The 14,701-nt window shown below is 43.3% G+C and overlaps 4 protein-coding genes across 4 annotated transcripts; all 4 read right to left on the bottom strand.

Moving 5' to 3' along the window:
* Positions 1-156: 156 nt before the first annotated feature.
* On the bottom strand, positions 157-2,589 carry LOC141012978 (protocadherin beta-15-like). The gene has a single exon (XM_073486519.1). The coding sequence runs from the start codon at positions 2,587-2,589 to the stop codon at positions 157-159; it is 2,433 nt and encodes an 810-aa protein (XP_073342620.1).
* A 197-nt stretch (positions 2,590-2,786) lies between these two features.
* On the bottom strand, positions 2,787-6,749 carry LOC141012977 (protocadherin beta-15-like). Its single transcript, XM_073486518.1, has 2 exons — positions 4,359-6,749; positions 2,787-2,816 (listed from the first exon to the last, which is right to left on the bottom strand). The coding sequence occupies exons 1-2, from the start codon at positions 6,747-6,749 to the stop codon at positions 2,787-2,789; spliced, it is 2,421 nt and encodes an 806-aa protein (XP_073342619.1).
* A 1,050-nt stretch (positions 6,750-7,799) lies between these two features.
* On the bottom strand, positions 7,800-10,220 carry LOC141012976 (protocadherin beta-15-like). Its single transcript, XM_073486517.1, has one exon. It carries the CDS (start codon positions 10,218-10,220, stop codon positions 7,800-7,802), a length of 2,421 nt encoding a protein of 806 aa, XP_073342618.1.
* Positions 10,221-11,445: 1,225 nt separating this feature from the next.
* LOC141012975 (protocadherin beta-15-like) lies at positions 11,446-13,954 on the bottom strand. The gene is made up of 2 exons (XM_073486516.1): positions 11,555-13,954; positions 11,446-11,499 (listed from the first exon to the last, which is right to left on the bottom strand). The coding sequence occupies exons 1-2, from the start codon at positions 13,952-13,954 to the stop codon at positions 11,446-11,448; spliced, it is 2,454 nt and encodes an 817-aa protein (XP_073342617.1).
* Positions 13,955-14,701: the final 747 nt, after the last annotated feature.

Here is a 14,701-nt window from a genome sequence, read left to right as displayed (position 1 = left end):
AAAACAGATTTAACCAATCAGATAATTATCCTTAGCATTATTAACTAAGTTGTTAAGAATCAAGAATTATTTGAGAACAAAATAATCTATTCCTTGTTGGGGAATCAGTGACTGATGACAGGAACAACAAGTCAGAAATAATATCATCACAGTGATTCAGCACAAAGAATACAGGTTGTTTGCAAATCCACATAAGAAGCCTACCTCCAGTGATTCCTGTGATGCCCCAAATGCATCAGCAAAGTCTGATGGACTTTTCCTCAGAGTCTGATCAGCAGGCAGCGTGTTATCATTATAGGATGACACGAACTTAAAGTCACTGGTTCTAGATCCTGTTGTCAGGTATGCGTCATAGTTGTAAGCGCTGCGTAAAGTTCCTGTGCCGTCAACATCTGCGTAATTAGGAGGGAGATACGCGCTGGGGATGGCGACTGCTCCATCAAACAACAGTCTGGGCTTTCTCCTGCGACAAAACCTCACACCCAGGATGATGATGATGAAGGTCAGGAAAAAGGTGGACACAGACACCAGCGCGATAATCAGATAAGAGGTCAGTTTGGAATTCTTCTCATCATAAGAAATGTCCTTCAGTTCTGGCACCTCAGCCAAGTTATCAGAAATAAGTAAATACATGGAACAGGTGGCAGAGAGAGCGGGCTGTCCGTTATCTTTCACTGCCACAATAAGGTTCTGTTTCATGCTGTCAGATTCAGAAATGTCCCGCTGTGTCCTGATCTCTCCGCTGTGGACACCAATAGTGAAAAGTCCCGGATCGGTGGATTTCACTATATGATAGGAGAGCCAGGCGTTCTGTCCGGAGTCCGCGTCCACCGCTATCACTTTGGACACCAGAGAGCCTCCGTGTGCAGCTTTGGGGACCAGCTCGGTCATGAAGGAGTTGCCCTCCGGGGCGGGGTACAGTATCTGAGGAGAGTTGTCATTCACATCCGATATAAACACACTGACGGTCACGTTGCTGCTGAGAGGAGGAGAACCGTTGTCTCTGGCCATCACCTGCACTTTAAAACTTCTGAACTGTTCATAATCAAACGACCTCACAGCGTGGATCCCCCCCGTGTCTCCGTTAACAGACACATAGGAGGATACCGGGGCACCGTTCACCTCACCGGGTAACAGAGAATAAATCACTGTACCGTTTTGTCTCCAGTCGGGGTCTCGAGCAGTAACGGAACATAAAGTGGAGCCAGGTTTGTTATTTTCACTCACATATGCGCTGTACGACTGTTCCTCAAACACAGGTGGGTTGTCGTTGATGTCTGCTACAGATAACTGAACGGTTTTAGAGGAGGACAGAGGTGGAGAGCCCTCGTCAGTGGCAGTGATTGTAATGTTGTAATCAGACACTAGTTCACGGTCCAGTTGTCCTGTGGTCACCAGAGAATAATAGTTTTTAATAGAAGGAACCAACTTAAAAGGGGCTCCTTGCTGAATGGAGCAGCGGACCTGTCTATTACTCTCTGAGTCTCTGTCCTGCACGTTAATGATGCCCACTTCTGTACCAGGTGACACGCTCTCAGGTATGGGATTAGTCAGTGATTTTAGATATATAACTGGTGCATTGTCATTTACATCAGTTAGGTCTATGTAAACCTTAGCATAAGAACTTAATCCCAGTCCATCATTTGCCATGACTCGCAGTTCAAAGGAATTTTTCTTCTCAAAGTCTGTGTTACCAATGACTCTGATTTCTCCAGTTTTACTGTCAATAGAAAACAGCTTTTCATCTGTATCTGAAACATGACCAAAGCCATACGTCACGTCACCATTCACTCCTTCATCTGCATCAGTAGCACTTACTGTAACCACTACAGTGTCAATAGGAGAGTTTTCAGGTAGACTGGCTTTATAAACGGCCTGGCTGAACACTGGGGCGTTATCATTAGCATCCAGCACAGTGACGTGTATCATTACAGTACCTGATCTCTGAGGAGAGCCACCATCAATAGCTGTTAGAGGCAAATCAATCTCTTGTTGTGTCTCTCTGTCAAGTTTATTCTCTAGAACCAGTTCAACTTTGGTAGCATCAATCATTAGAATAAAATGTTCATTCTTCTGTAGACTGTACCTCTGAACAGAATTTTGTCCAATATCGGCGTCATGTGCTTCCTCGATTAAGAAACGAGTGCCCTTTTCAGCGGATTCCCTTATTTCCATTCTAATGAAATCTCTTGTGAATTGCGGAGAGTTGTCATTTATATCTTGAACGTGTAGATTTATACGATGTAATTCTAACGGATTCTCCAGTACAAGCTCCAGGCTTAAAATGCAAGATGGTTTTGTGCCACAAAGAGTCTCTCTGTCAAGCCGCTCAGCGACACTTAGATCCCCGTTTTTCAAATTAATAACACAAAATCGTTCGTTATTCCCTTCAGAATCAATGCGGGCCTTGCGAGTTGACAGGGTAGATATATCCAGACCAAGATCTTTGGCTATATTTCCAATGACTGTTCCTGGTTTCACCTCCTCTGGGGTAGAATAGCTCACCTCGGCACATACGAATTGCAGCCCGAGCAGACAGACGACAAAGCGGGTTACCAGGCCAGGCTTTGAAAATCCTTTGCGTTCCATTTTTGAAAATGATAAGTATCCACAGTAAGAAGAGGATATCTTAAAATGTATTTAGCTCAACAAGCGAATATGTGTGAGATGGACTGCATCAGCAAAATCCAAAAAACAGAAATCAGCAACACGATCCCACAGGTCGTTTCACAGCCGCAACATAACTGGATACACAAAGCTTAGGAACAATGGGTGGAGACGTTGTGCTACACAGCATTGCAATGGTTCCAAGTAAACTGGTAGACAGCGACACAATGTGTTCATTTAAGATAGAGCATGTGATGAAATATGTATGTGGTTGACAGGTGAATGGCTTGTTATCAATACATCCCCATATAAGCATGGAGAGCAGAAGGTGACACCTTCGCAGATTAAAGGGAAAACATGTTTACTCAAACTAAATTATTGGAAGATACCGGCACAGTTGTTGCTAAGTTTAAACCGTGTGTGTAGTTAAATGCATTTCTTTTAACTTAAAACAAGACGTAACAGTTAAAGCAGCAAGCATGTTGCACTGATTGACAAACACAATTGTTTCATTGAGGAAAGATTCATTTAAATTTCAGGATTAACTTTAGATATATTAAAGACGGTTTTCCTGTTTTCACTGAGCCTATAAGCCTCTAAAAAGTAAACTGTTCGGAAGCAGCGTACACAGACTTGCTTTAAAACGGCTTTGAGTGTGCCAACCATGCACCCTTTCAGCACCATGGACAGAGCTTAATCGCCGACATAAGAAGGACCACAAAAGTCAGCTTAGAAAAACACATTCAGAAAAATTGTCACTTTTGCCTGATACAAAATTAGATGGTGCCTTCATTAGCTTGCAAGGTACTTGATATTTTCTTAAATCAATAGCATTTCCAAATGAAGACGTGCAAAGACTCATTACGTCACTGGTCACGAGAGCAGACAGACTGGTGTTGGTTACAGTAAACACTTCATATCTTAGTAAATTAAGGACAGTGTACTAATACTGACGGCGCATCTGCCTGATATCGAGCACACTCCCAAAAAAGAAAAGAAAAAACACAATCACTAACGCGTTACACGGTATCACTTAACCAGAGTAGCGGAGTGGCATCAGTGTGTTGGCTAATACAAAGTCTGCACACGGTCCTATTTCATAACAAGGGTTTTCGCAACAATTCTATAGACAGCTGTTTACCTTACACTGCTACTACATGTGAATATTAAAGGGAAAAAGAACTGCCAATACTGCAAAGAGACAATGGAAAGGTGGGTGTTACCAAAAAGGTGCTACAGAAGTAAATACATTTTTAAACTAATGACCTGTACTGACCTATGTTTTCTACACTTCAATCCAGCTCATTTACATATTTACATAAGAAAAACTACTAGAAACACATTAAAATATAAGGCATCCTTCAACTTCACGACACGAAAAACCTCAGACATTATTAAGGATTGTTTCACAAAGATAGCAAGATTGGTGGATTGTACTGCAATGCAAGAGATTTCCAATTATACACAACTGAATCTGAATATGTTGACAAACGCACACTGCTTAAATTTAAACCTCCCGACAAAATACAACAAAGATAAACGCTGCTTTAGAAAAGTTTAGAATGATAATATGTCCTTAGTCAGCACATTTAATTGAATAATTTGACTAGAAAATCGAGGAATTGGTCAAATGTGTGGACCAACGTATAATGACTAACCGCGTATAATTTTGCATTATAATCACTGATTAACTGTAGACTCTGAACTACAAAGTGAGGTAAATGACGAAACTATAACTCTGAAATTCTTACCTGGGGAGAATTGTCAGAGTCGCCAAAAGCCTCAAGAAAGTCTGTCGGACTTTTCCTCAGAGTCTGGTCAGCAGGTAGTGTGTTGTCATTGTAAGATGTCACAAACTTAAAGTCACTGGTTCTAGATCCTGTTGTCAGGTATGCGTCATAGTTGTAAGCGCTGCGTAAAGTTCCTGTGCCGTCAACATCTGCGTAATTAGGAGGGAGATAAGCGCTGGGGATGGCGACTGCTCCATCAAACAACAGTCTGGGCTTTCTCCTGCGACAAAACCTCACACCCAGGATGATGATGATGAAGGTCAGGAAAAAGGTGGACACAGACACCAGCGCGATGATCAGATAAGAGGTCAGTTTAGAATTCTTCTCATCATAAGAAATGTCCTTCAGTTCTGGCACCTCAGCCAAGTTATCAGAAATAAGTAAATGCATGGAACAGGTGGCAGAGAGAGAGGGCTGTCCGTTATCTTTCACTGCCACAATAAGGTTCTGTTTCATGCTGTCAGATTCAGAAATGTCCCGCTGTGTCCTGATCTCTCCGCTGTGGACACCAATAGTGAAAAGTCCCGGATCGGTGGATTTCACTATGTGATAGGACAGCCAGGCGTTCTGTCCGGAGTCCGCGTCCACCGCTATCACTTTGGACACCAGAGAGCCTCCGTGTGCAGCTTTGGGGACCAGCTCGGTCATGAAGGAGTTGCCCTCCGGGGCGGGGTACAGTATCTGAGGAGAGTTGTCATTCACATCCGATATGAACACACTGACGGTCACGTTGCTGCTGAGAGGAGGAGAACCGTTGTCTCTGGCCATCACCTGCACTTTAAAACTCCTGAACTGTTCATAATCAAACGACCTCACAGCGTGGATCACCCCTGTGTCTCCGTTAACAGACAGATAGGAGGACACCGGGGCACCGTTCACCTCACCGGGTAACAGAGAATAAATCACTGTACCGTTTTGTCTCCAGTCAGGGTCTCGAGCAGTAACGGAGCATAAAGTGGAGCCAGGTTTGTTATTTTCACTCACATATGCGCTGTACGACTGATCCTCAAACACAGGTGGGTTGTCGTTGATGTCTGCTACAGATAACTGAACAGTTTTAGAGGAGGACAGAGGTGGAGAGCCCTCGTCAGTGGCAGTGATTGTAATGTTGTAATCAGACACTAGTTCACGGTCCAGTTGTCCTGTGGTCACCAGAGAATAATAGTTTTTAATAGAAGGAACCAACTTAAAAGGGGCTCCTTGCTGAATGGAGCAGCGGACCTGTCCGTTACTCTCTGAGTCTCTGTCCTGCACGTTAATGATGCCCACCTCTGTACCAGGTGACACGTTCTCAGGTATGGGGTTAGTCAGTGATTTCAGGTGTATAACTGGAGCGTTGTCATTCACATCAGTGATATCAATCATTACTTTAGAATCTGATGAAAGTCCATAACCATCTTTGGCATTGATGCGCATTTCATATTTAGGATTACTCTCAAAATCAAGTGGCCCTGTGACTTTTATCTCTCCAGTTTTACTGTTCAGAGAGAAAACCTTTTTAGCCCTGTCTGAAATGCGACTAAATTCATATGTCACCTCCCCATTGACTCCCTCGTCTGCATCAGTGGCACTCACTGTGACAACTACTGTATCAGGGGAAGAGTTTTCAGGCAGACTGGCTTTGTAAAGGGCTTGGTCAAACACTGGGGCGTTATCATTAGCATCCAGTACACTCACGTGTATATTGGCAGTTCCTGATCTTTGTGGATTACCACCATCAACAGCAGTCAGCACGAAATTTAAATCGTTTTGTTTTTCACGGTCTAGCTCTTTGTCTAGCACCAGCTCGACGTTCTTAGATCCATCAATATCGTCTCGAACAGATATAACAAAATGTTCATTCTTCTCTAAAATGTATTGTTTAACCGTATTTTGTCCGATGTCAGCGTCATGTGCCTCGTTAATATAATATCTAGCTCCTTTGTCGGCCGATTCTCGTATTTCCAATGTAATGGTATCCTTTGGAAAAACTGGTGAGTTGTCGTTTACATCCTGGATGAGCAGTGAAATACGGTGCAGCTCCAAAGGGCTCTCGAGGACTAATTCAAATTTGAGCATACACGAAGCCTTCTCCCCACACAGCTCCTCTCTGTCGATCCTTTCCCTGATCACAAAATTTCCCGTTTTGAGATCAATATCGCAGTAGTGCTGATAGCTTTCCTCTGTGTCAACACGAGCTTTACGAGTGAACAATTTCCCTGCTTCCAGGCCGAGGTCCTTGGCAATATTTCCAACAATGGATCCGGGTCTCATCTCCTCTGGAGCAGAATAGCTGAGGTCTGCACAGGTTGTATGGACGAAGATAGCGAAGCTACTGACAATAATCAGCAACGCTTTTCTTTTGTGGTCCATTGTTTCCGCCCAGACGAAGAAAGAGAAACGAAAATTAGTCTAGTCGTTTATACGTAATGATAGGACATAAGCCTACACCGCTGCTGCAACAATGGCAGCTCTCGTTTCCTGGGATTACTGCCCTCTTGCAGTGGGTGGAGGAAAAGAAATCCCTCACATCTGCAAGCGAGCAGCGACACTGTGGGATCAACTAGAAAATTACAAATGAAAAACTGAAAGACCAACATTTGATGCCACAGCTACTTTCATGCTTGGATAAAAACTGCAAGGCCTTAACCCAGCTACAACATAAGAACCCTTGTGGTTTATACCATTTATCTTAACTCCTTTAAAAACGCTTGATTTCAAACTGCGCACTGATAGAAATACACTTCAGCACCATGGTCAGCGTTTCAACAGAGACAGGTCCACTGATAATCTTCTTTTTTTTTAAGTGCAACTCTTGCGTCGAGTGACTGAACACCTGACAAACAAGTTAATAGCCTTACTATAAAGCACAATGTCCACCTGAAAATATAAATGTTTGTCATGCCAATGTCATGTTGCAGTCACAGGCTGTATTAACCAACAGTCACAATTCAGTGGTGTAAAATACGAATGCTGCAATTGCTTGTAAACCGACGAAAGTGAGTACAGTTTAAAAGAGGTCTGCATCATGACACAATGAAATGACAGAGAATAAGAACGAGGAAATTATGGTTTCCCTGTACTAAAAAGGATAGAATTTTATGAACAACTTGGTCACACAACGAAGTAAAAATGTGACGACTCGTTTCTGATAAAATCTGAGGCACACTGAACAAGCAGATAAAGTACAAAATCCCACGGTATGGTCAAAATGACTGTAACATGAAAAGAGAGCTTTAACGTTCATCAAACCCTAGAGCATCATCCGTTTCTAGCAGTCTCAGACGCGCACCGTTTAAATGCAACATCTCAAGTTCGATTCCGCCGGAGAAAGGCTGTGTAATGTCACAACACAAAACCCCTCCCAGTCAAGACTAAAATTCCTAACAACAATGATAAATAACAATATTATTATCACGAAAATCAATGGAACAAGGAAACTCTTAGGCCTACCTCAGGAGACTCATCTGGTTGGCCAAACACTTCAGCAAAGTCTGATGGACTTTTCCTCAGAGTCTGGTCAGCAGGCAGTGTGTTGTCATTGTAAGAACTGACAAACTTGAAATCACTGGTTCTAGATCCTGTTGTCAGGTATGCGTCATAGTTGTAAGCGCTGCGTAAAGTTCCTGTGCCGTCAACATCTGCGTAATTAGGAGGGAGATAAGCGCTGGGGATGGCGACTGCTCCATCAAACAACAGTCTGGGCTTTCTCCTGCGACAAAACCTCACACCGAGGATGATGATAATGAAGGTCAGAAAAAAGGTGGACACAGACACCAGCGCGATGATCAGATAAGAGGTCAGTTTGGAATTCTTCTCATCATAAGAAATGTCCTTCAGTTCTGGCACCTCAGCCAAGTTATCAGAAATAAGTAAATACATGGAACAGGTGGCAGAGAGAGAGGGCTGTCCGTTATCTTTCACTGCCACAATAAGGTTCTGTTTCATGCTGTCAGATTCAGAAATGTCCCGCTGTGTCCTGATCTCTCCGCTGTGGACACCAATAGTGAAAAGTCCCGGATCGGTGGATTTCACTATATGATAGGACAGCCAGGCGTTCTGTCCGGAGTCCGCGTCCACCGCTATCACTTTGGACACCAGAGAGCCTCCGTGTGCAGCTTTGGGGACCAGCTCGGTCATGAAGGAGTTGCCCTCCGGGGCGGGGTACAGTATCTGAGGAGAGTTGTCATTCACATCCGATATGAACACACTGACGGTCACGTTGCTCCTGAGAGGAGGAGAACCGTTGTCTCTGGCCATCACCTGCACTTTAAAACTCCTGAACTGTTCATAATCAAACGACCTCACAGCGTGGATCACCCCTGTGTCTCCGTTAACAGACAGATAGGAGGACACCGGGGCACCGTTCACCTCACCGGGTAACAGAGAATAAATCACTGTACCGTTTTGTCTCCAGTCAGGGTCTCGAGCAGTAACGGAACATAAAGTGGAGCCAGGTTTGTTATTTTCACTCACATATGCGCTGTACGACTGATCCTCAAACACAGGTGGGTTGTCGTTGATGTCTGCTACAGATAACTGAACAGTTTTAGAGGAGGACAGAGGTGGAGAGCCCTCGTCAGTGGCAGTGATTGTAATGTTGTAATCAGACACTAGTTCACGGTCCAGTTGTCCTGTGGTCACCAGAGAATAATAGTTTTTAATAGAAGGAACCAACTTAAAAGGGGCTCCTTGCTGAATGGAGCAGCGGACCTGTCCGTTACTCTCTGAGTCTCTGTCCTGCACGTTAATGATGCCCACCTCTGTACCAGGTGACACGTTCTCAGGTATGGGGTTAGTCAGTGATTTCAGGTGTATAACTGGAGCGTTGTCATTCACATCAGTGATATCAATCATTACTTTAGAATCTGATGAAAGTCCATAACCATCTTTGGCATCGATGCGCATTTCATATTTAGGATTACTCTCAAAATCAAGTGGCCCTGTGACTTTTATCTCTCCAGTTTTACTGTTCAGAGAGAAAACCTTTTTAGCCCTGTCTGAAATGCGACTAAATTCATATGTCACCTCCCCATTGACTCCCTCGTCTGCATCAGTGGCACTCACTTTGACAACTACTGTATCAGGGGCAGAGTTTTCAGGCAGACTGGCTTTGTAAAGGGCTTGGTCAAACACTGGGGCGTTATCATTAGCATCCAGTACACTCACGTGTATATTGGCAGTTCCTGATCTTTGTGGATTACCACCATCAACAGCAGTCAGCACGAAATTTAAATCGTTTTCTTTTTCACGGTCTAGCTCTTTGTCTAGCACCAACTCAACGTTCTTAGATCCATCAGTATCGTCTCGAACAGATATAACAAAATGTTCATTCTTTTCTAAAATGTATTGTTTAACCGTATTTTGTCCGATGTCAGCGTCATGTGCCTCGTTAATACGATATCGAGCTCCTTTGATGGCCGATTCGCTTATTTCAAGTTTTATTGTTTCCTTTGGAAAAACTGGGGAATTGTCGTTTACATCCTGGATGAGCAGTGAAATACGGTGCAGCTCCAAAGGGCTCTCGAGGACTAATTCAAATTTGAGCATACACGAAGCCTTCTCCCCACACAGCTCCTCTCTGTCGATCCTTTCCCTGATCACAAAATTCCCAGTTTTGAGATCAATATCGCAGTAGTGCTGATAGCTTTCCTCTGTATCAACACGAGCTTTACGAGTGATCAATTTCCCTGCTTCCAGGCCGAGGTCCTTGGCAATATTTCCAACAATGGATCCGGGTCTCATCTCCTCTGGAGCAGAATAGCTGAGGTCTGCAGTGGCGATATGGACGATGATAGAAAAGCTGCAGACAAAACCCACTAACGATTGTCCTTTGAGGTCCATTGTTTGTTTTTGCCAACAACGCAGCGCAAATTGTCCTTGCCGCTGAAACAATTAAAACGTAATGGTAATGGTAATGGTAATGGTACGTCGCCCCTGCAACAATGGCAGCTCTGGTTTTAATGCTAGAATTACTCCTTTTGCAGTGGGTGGAGAGATGAACCTCCTCATATCTGCAAGTGAGCAGCGACGCCGTGAGTTTGTTAGGAATATTACAAAAAAAAACAACTCCAAGGATGCTATGACTCAGTGTCTGCGAAAATTAACACCACAATGAGATACTTCATGTCAAGACGCAAAATGAAATCACTTTAATGGGATTTTCTGGGATTGTTTTGCAGGCGCGCACATGGAGAACACATTTCAGCACCATGGACAGCGTTTGAACTGCGAGTAATAGACCAAGAGACTTCTCTCGCCTATTCAACGTTTGATTTCATCAAGTTTTAATCAGACAGACAACATAAATCAGGCGTATTTAGGTGCATGGTATCTATGAGGGAGTACAATTTGATGCGGATCCTTGATTTGTTGATATCAAATTATGATTAAGAAGTTGTGGTTTGTTAAAAATCTAGAGTGATACAGGGCTGTCAGGTTTGATATTGTATTAGACTTTACTGAATTAAAGGGGACTGGGCCTCGGCGGGAGTATGCGCTCTATTGAGTGTCATTCTAGTACCAATTTTAAACCTCACAAGGCCTACACTATATTTTAATCTTGTATTCAAATTTATTCAATACAGATAAGAAGGCCGTCTTATTTTATTATGGATTATTGGATGGTTAAAAAATGCAGGTAACTGAAATTCAACAAGTATATGTGGCAGTTAGGCAATGTCAGAGGGCTGCATATTGACAAGCTGAATAATCTGTATGTTTATTGGACAAACTTCAGTTTTTCATCGATTAAGAAACTCTAAAAACAAGTTCAGAGCTGACTATAAACACCACATTTTCAACAGTCACTTGAAAAACACCAACATGTCTGGTTCAACAGCTTGTTTGTTCGCAAAGACGTCTTTTCGGTATAAAATCCAAATCAAGCATTGGAGGTAAAATGTCAAGGCTAAGCAACATTGAAATCGGACCCACTACATTGAAGAAATGGTTGATAATCAGTTATAATAATATAGTTTTCACGTCTTGTAAAATATAAAATATGAAATAAATAAATATGAGTCTTGTGCCGAAGATGCATATAAAAAGGTACAGGAGTGGTCATCACCTAAGAGACCCATTGTATTCTGACACAAGAATTCTTGAAGTGCATGGCGATGCTCTTGGAAAGTCACAAATAACATTAAATGTTAGATACAAAAACATATGTGGCCTACCTCGGGAGACTCATCTGGTTGGCCAAACACTTCAGCAAAGTCTGATGGACTTTTCCTCAGAGTCTGGTCAGCAGCCAATGTGTTGTCATTGTAAGAACTGACAAACTTAAAGTCACTGGTTCTAGATCCTGTTGTCAGGTATGCGTCATAATTATAAGCGCTGCGTAAAGTTCCTGCGCCGTCGACATCTGCGTAATTAGGAGGGAGATAAGCGCTGGGGATGGCGACTGCTCCATCAAACAACAGTCTGGGCTTTCTCCTGCGACAGAACCTCACACCGAGGATGATGATGATGAAGGTCAGGAAAAAGGTGGACACAGACACCAGCGCGATGATCAGATAAGAGGTCAGTTTGGAATTCTTCTCATCATAAGAAATGTCCTTCAGTTCTGGCACCTCAGCCAAGTTATCAGAAATAAGTAAATACATGGAACAGGTGGCAGAGAGAGAGGGCTGTCCGTTATCTTTCACTGCCACAATAAGGTTCTGTTTCATGCTGTCAGATTCAGAAATGTCCCGCTGTGTCCTGATCTCTCCGCTGTGGACACCGATACTGAAAAGTCCCGGATCAGTGGATTTCACTATATGATAGGACAGCCAGGCGTTCTGTCCAGAGTCCGCGTCCACCGCTATCACTTTGGACACCAGAGAGCCTCCGTGTGCAGCTTTGGGGACCAGCTCGGTCATGAAGGAGTTGCCCTCCGGGGCGGGGTACAGTATCTGAGGAGAGTTGTCATTCACATCCGATATGAACACACTGACGGTCACGTTGCTGCTGAGAGGAGGAGAACCGTTGTCTCTGGCCATCACCTGCACTTTAAAACTCCTGAACTGTTCATAATCAAACGACCTCACAGCGTGGATCACCCCCGTGTCTCCGTTAACAGACAGATAGGAGGACACCGGGGCACCGTTCACCTCACCGGGTAACAGAGAATAAATCACTGTACCGTTTTGTCTCCAGTCGGGGTCTCGAGCAGTAACGGAACATAAAGTGGAGCCAGGTTTGTTATTTTCACTCACATATGCGCTGTACGACTGTTCCTCAAACACAGGTGGGTTGTCGTTGATGTCTGCTACAGATAACTGAACAGTTTTAGAGGAGGACAGAGGTGGAGAGCCCTCGTCAGTGGCAGTGATTGTGATGTTGTAATCAGGCACTAGTTCACGGTCCAGTTGTCCTGTGGTCACCAGAGAATAATAGTTTTTAATAGAAGGAACCAACTTAAAAGGGGCTCCTTGCTGAATGGAGCAGCGGACCTGTCCGTTACTCTCTGAGTCTCTGTCCTGCACGTTAATAATGCCCACCTCTGTACCAGGTGACACGTTCTCAGGTATGGGGTTATTAAGAGATTTTAAATTGATTTCAGGTGGGTTGTCATTAACATCGGAGATTTCAATTATAACTTTAGAATCTGAAGTAAGGCCATATCCGTCTTTGGCTTCTACTCGCATTTCATATACTGACTCTTTCTCGAAATCCAGAGGCCCTATTACTTTAATTTGTCCTGTAGTGTGATTAAGCACAAATGCTCTTCTGCCCGTTTCTGAAATACGACTTATTTCATAAGTCACCTCACCATTTAGACCTTCATCTGCATCAGTTGCCGTCACTGTAACCACTACAGTATCTAGAGGAGAGTTTTCCGCCAGACTGGCTTCATACACGGGCTGGCTAAACACTGGGGCGTTATCATTAGCATCAAGGACAGTCACATGCACAGTTGCAGTGCCAGTTCTTTGAGGACTGCCTCCATCTAGTGCAGTGAGCAGTAATCTCAATTCCTGCTGTTCCTCGCGGTCTAATTCCCTATTCAACACTAGCTCTGCAAATTTACCCCCATCTGACTTTGACTGAATTTTTAACACTAAATAATCGTTTGTCTGTAATGCATAGCTTTGAACAGTGTTTTGCCCGATATCAATATCGTGTGCCTCCAAAACACGGAACCGAGATCCTTTCATGGCCAATTCATTGATTTCTATCTTGATTTCATCTTTAGTAAAAACAGGCGGATTGTCGTTGATATCATGTATTTGTAGTGATATGCGATGCAACTCTAGAGGTGCCTCTAAGATTAACTCAAATTTAAGGATGCAAGATGCCTTTTCTCCGCAAAGAGCCTCCCTGTCGATTCTTTCAGCTACAATCAAATCTCCAGTGTTAAGGTTTAAGTTACAGTACCGTTCACGGTTCAGCTCGCCGTCAATGCGGGCCTTTCGAGCTGATAATTTCGCCACGTTCAAGCCGAGGTTCTTTGCTATATTTCCAATAACAGATCCGGGTTTCATTTCCTCAGGAATAGAAAAGCTCACGTCTCCGTGACCGATGTGAAGCAGCTGAAGAAAGAAAGCAAAGCTATAAAGCAGGCCTGCTGCCGAACATCCATTGTGTGCCATCCTGGGACAAGAATGGAAAACAACTCTAAAAACGTTGAATGGTGTTGTTTGTTCCTGTGCAAAAAACTGTGCGGTCCACTATAACATGATCAAACATCAGTTGTACTTGCAAACTGTTTCGCAAACGAACGGCTGTCCAAAGCAAATCCAAGGGTGCAATTTGAGAGAAGAAAATCAAGCCGAGAGCAACAAAGCACGAGCAATGGGCGGAGGCGTTTCCTCTGCTGGTGAACAGCGACACTAAGAGTTCAATTAAATTTCTGCATGTGGAGGATCAGCAGTAAATGCTTAGATTCTAGCTGTTTTCTTACTTTTCTTTATTATATATCAGCACCCATGTCCAGCAGCGCCGCCTGAAATGTTTGTATAGGTGGAACTATGGCTCTTTGTATGCACAATACAGCAACATTAATATGCTACAGCTAAGTGATTCAGCTAAAAAAAAAAAAGACATCTTAGTAGTTTTAAGCTACAATAAGACTGTTTTAGTGAATTATTCATAGTCAGAATAATAATTCGGACTAACCAGCCTTTAATAAATGCCAAAGGAATCAAAATAAGCATTTTAACATTCATTATTGGTACTTTTTAATATTTTTAGACAAACAATAAATCACAAGATAAGTGCTTGCTTCTGAAACACTGCAACAGTAAATTCTGGCATGAAAGGCACATAATGACTTGATGGAAGACAGCACTGAACCCTCTCTGGAGTAACATTCTCAAGAAAATACTGTTTAGCACTGT

Source organism: Pagrus major, chromosome 18, assembly GCF_040436345.1.
Source record: "Pagrus major chromosome 18, Pma_NU_1.0".
NCBI lineage: Eukaryota > Metazoa > Chordata > Actinopteri > Spariformes > Sparidae > Pagrus > Pagrus major.
Note: the sequence above shows the minus strand (reverse complement) of the source record. Positions and strands in the feature narration are given on the sequence as shown.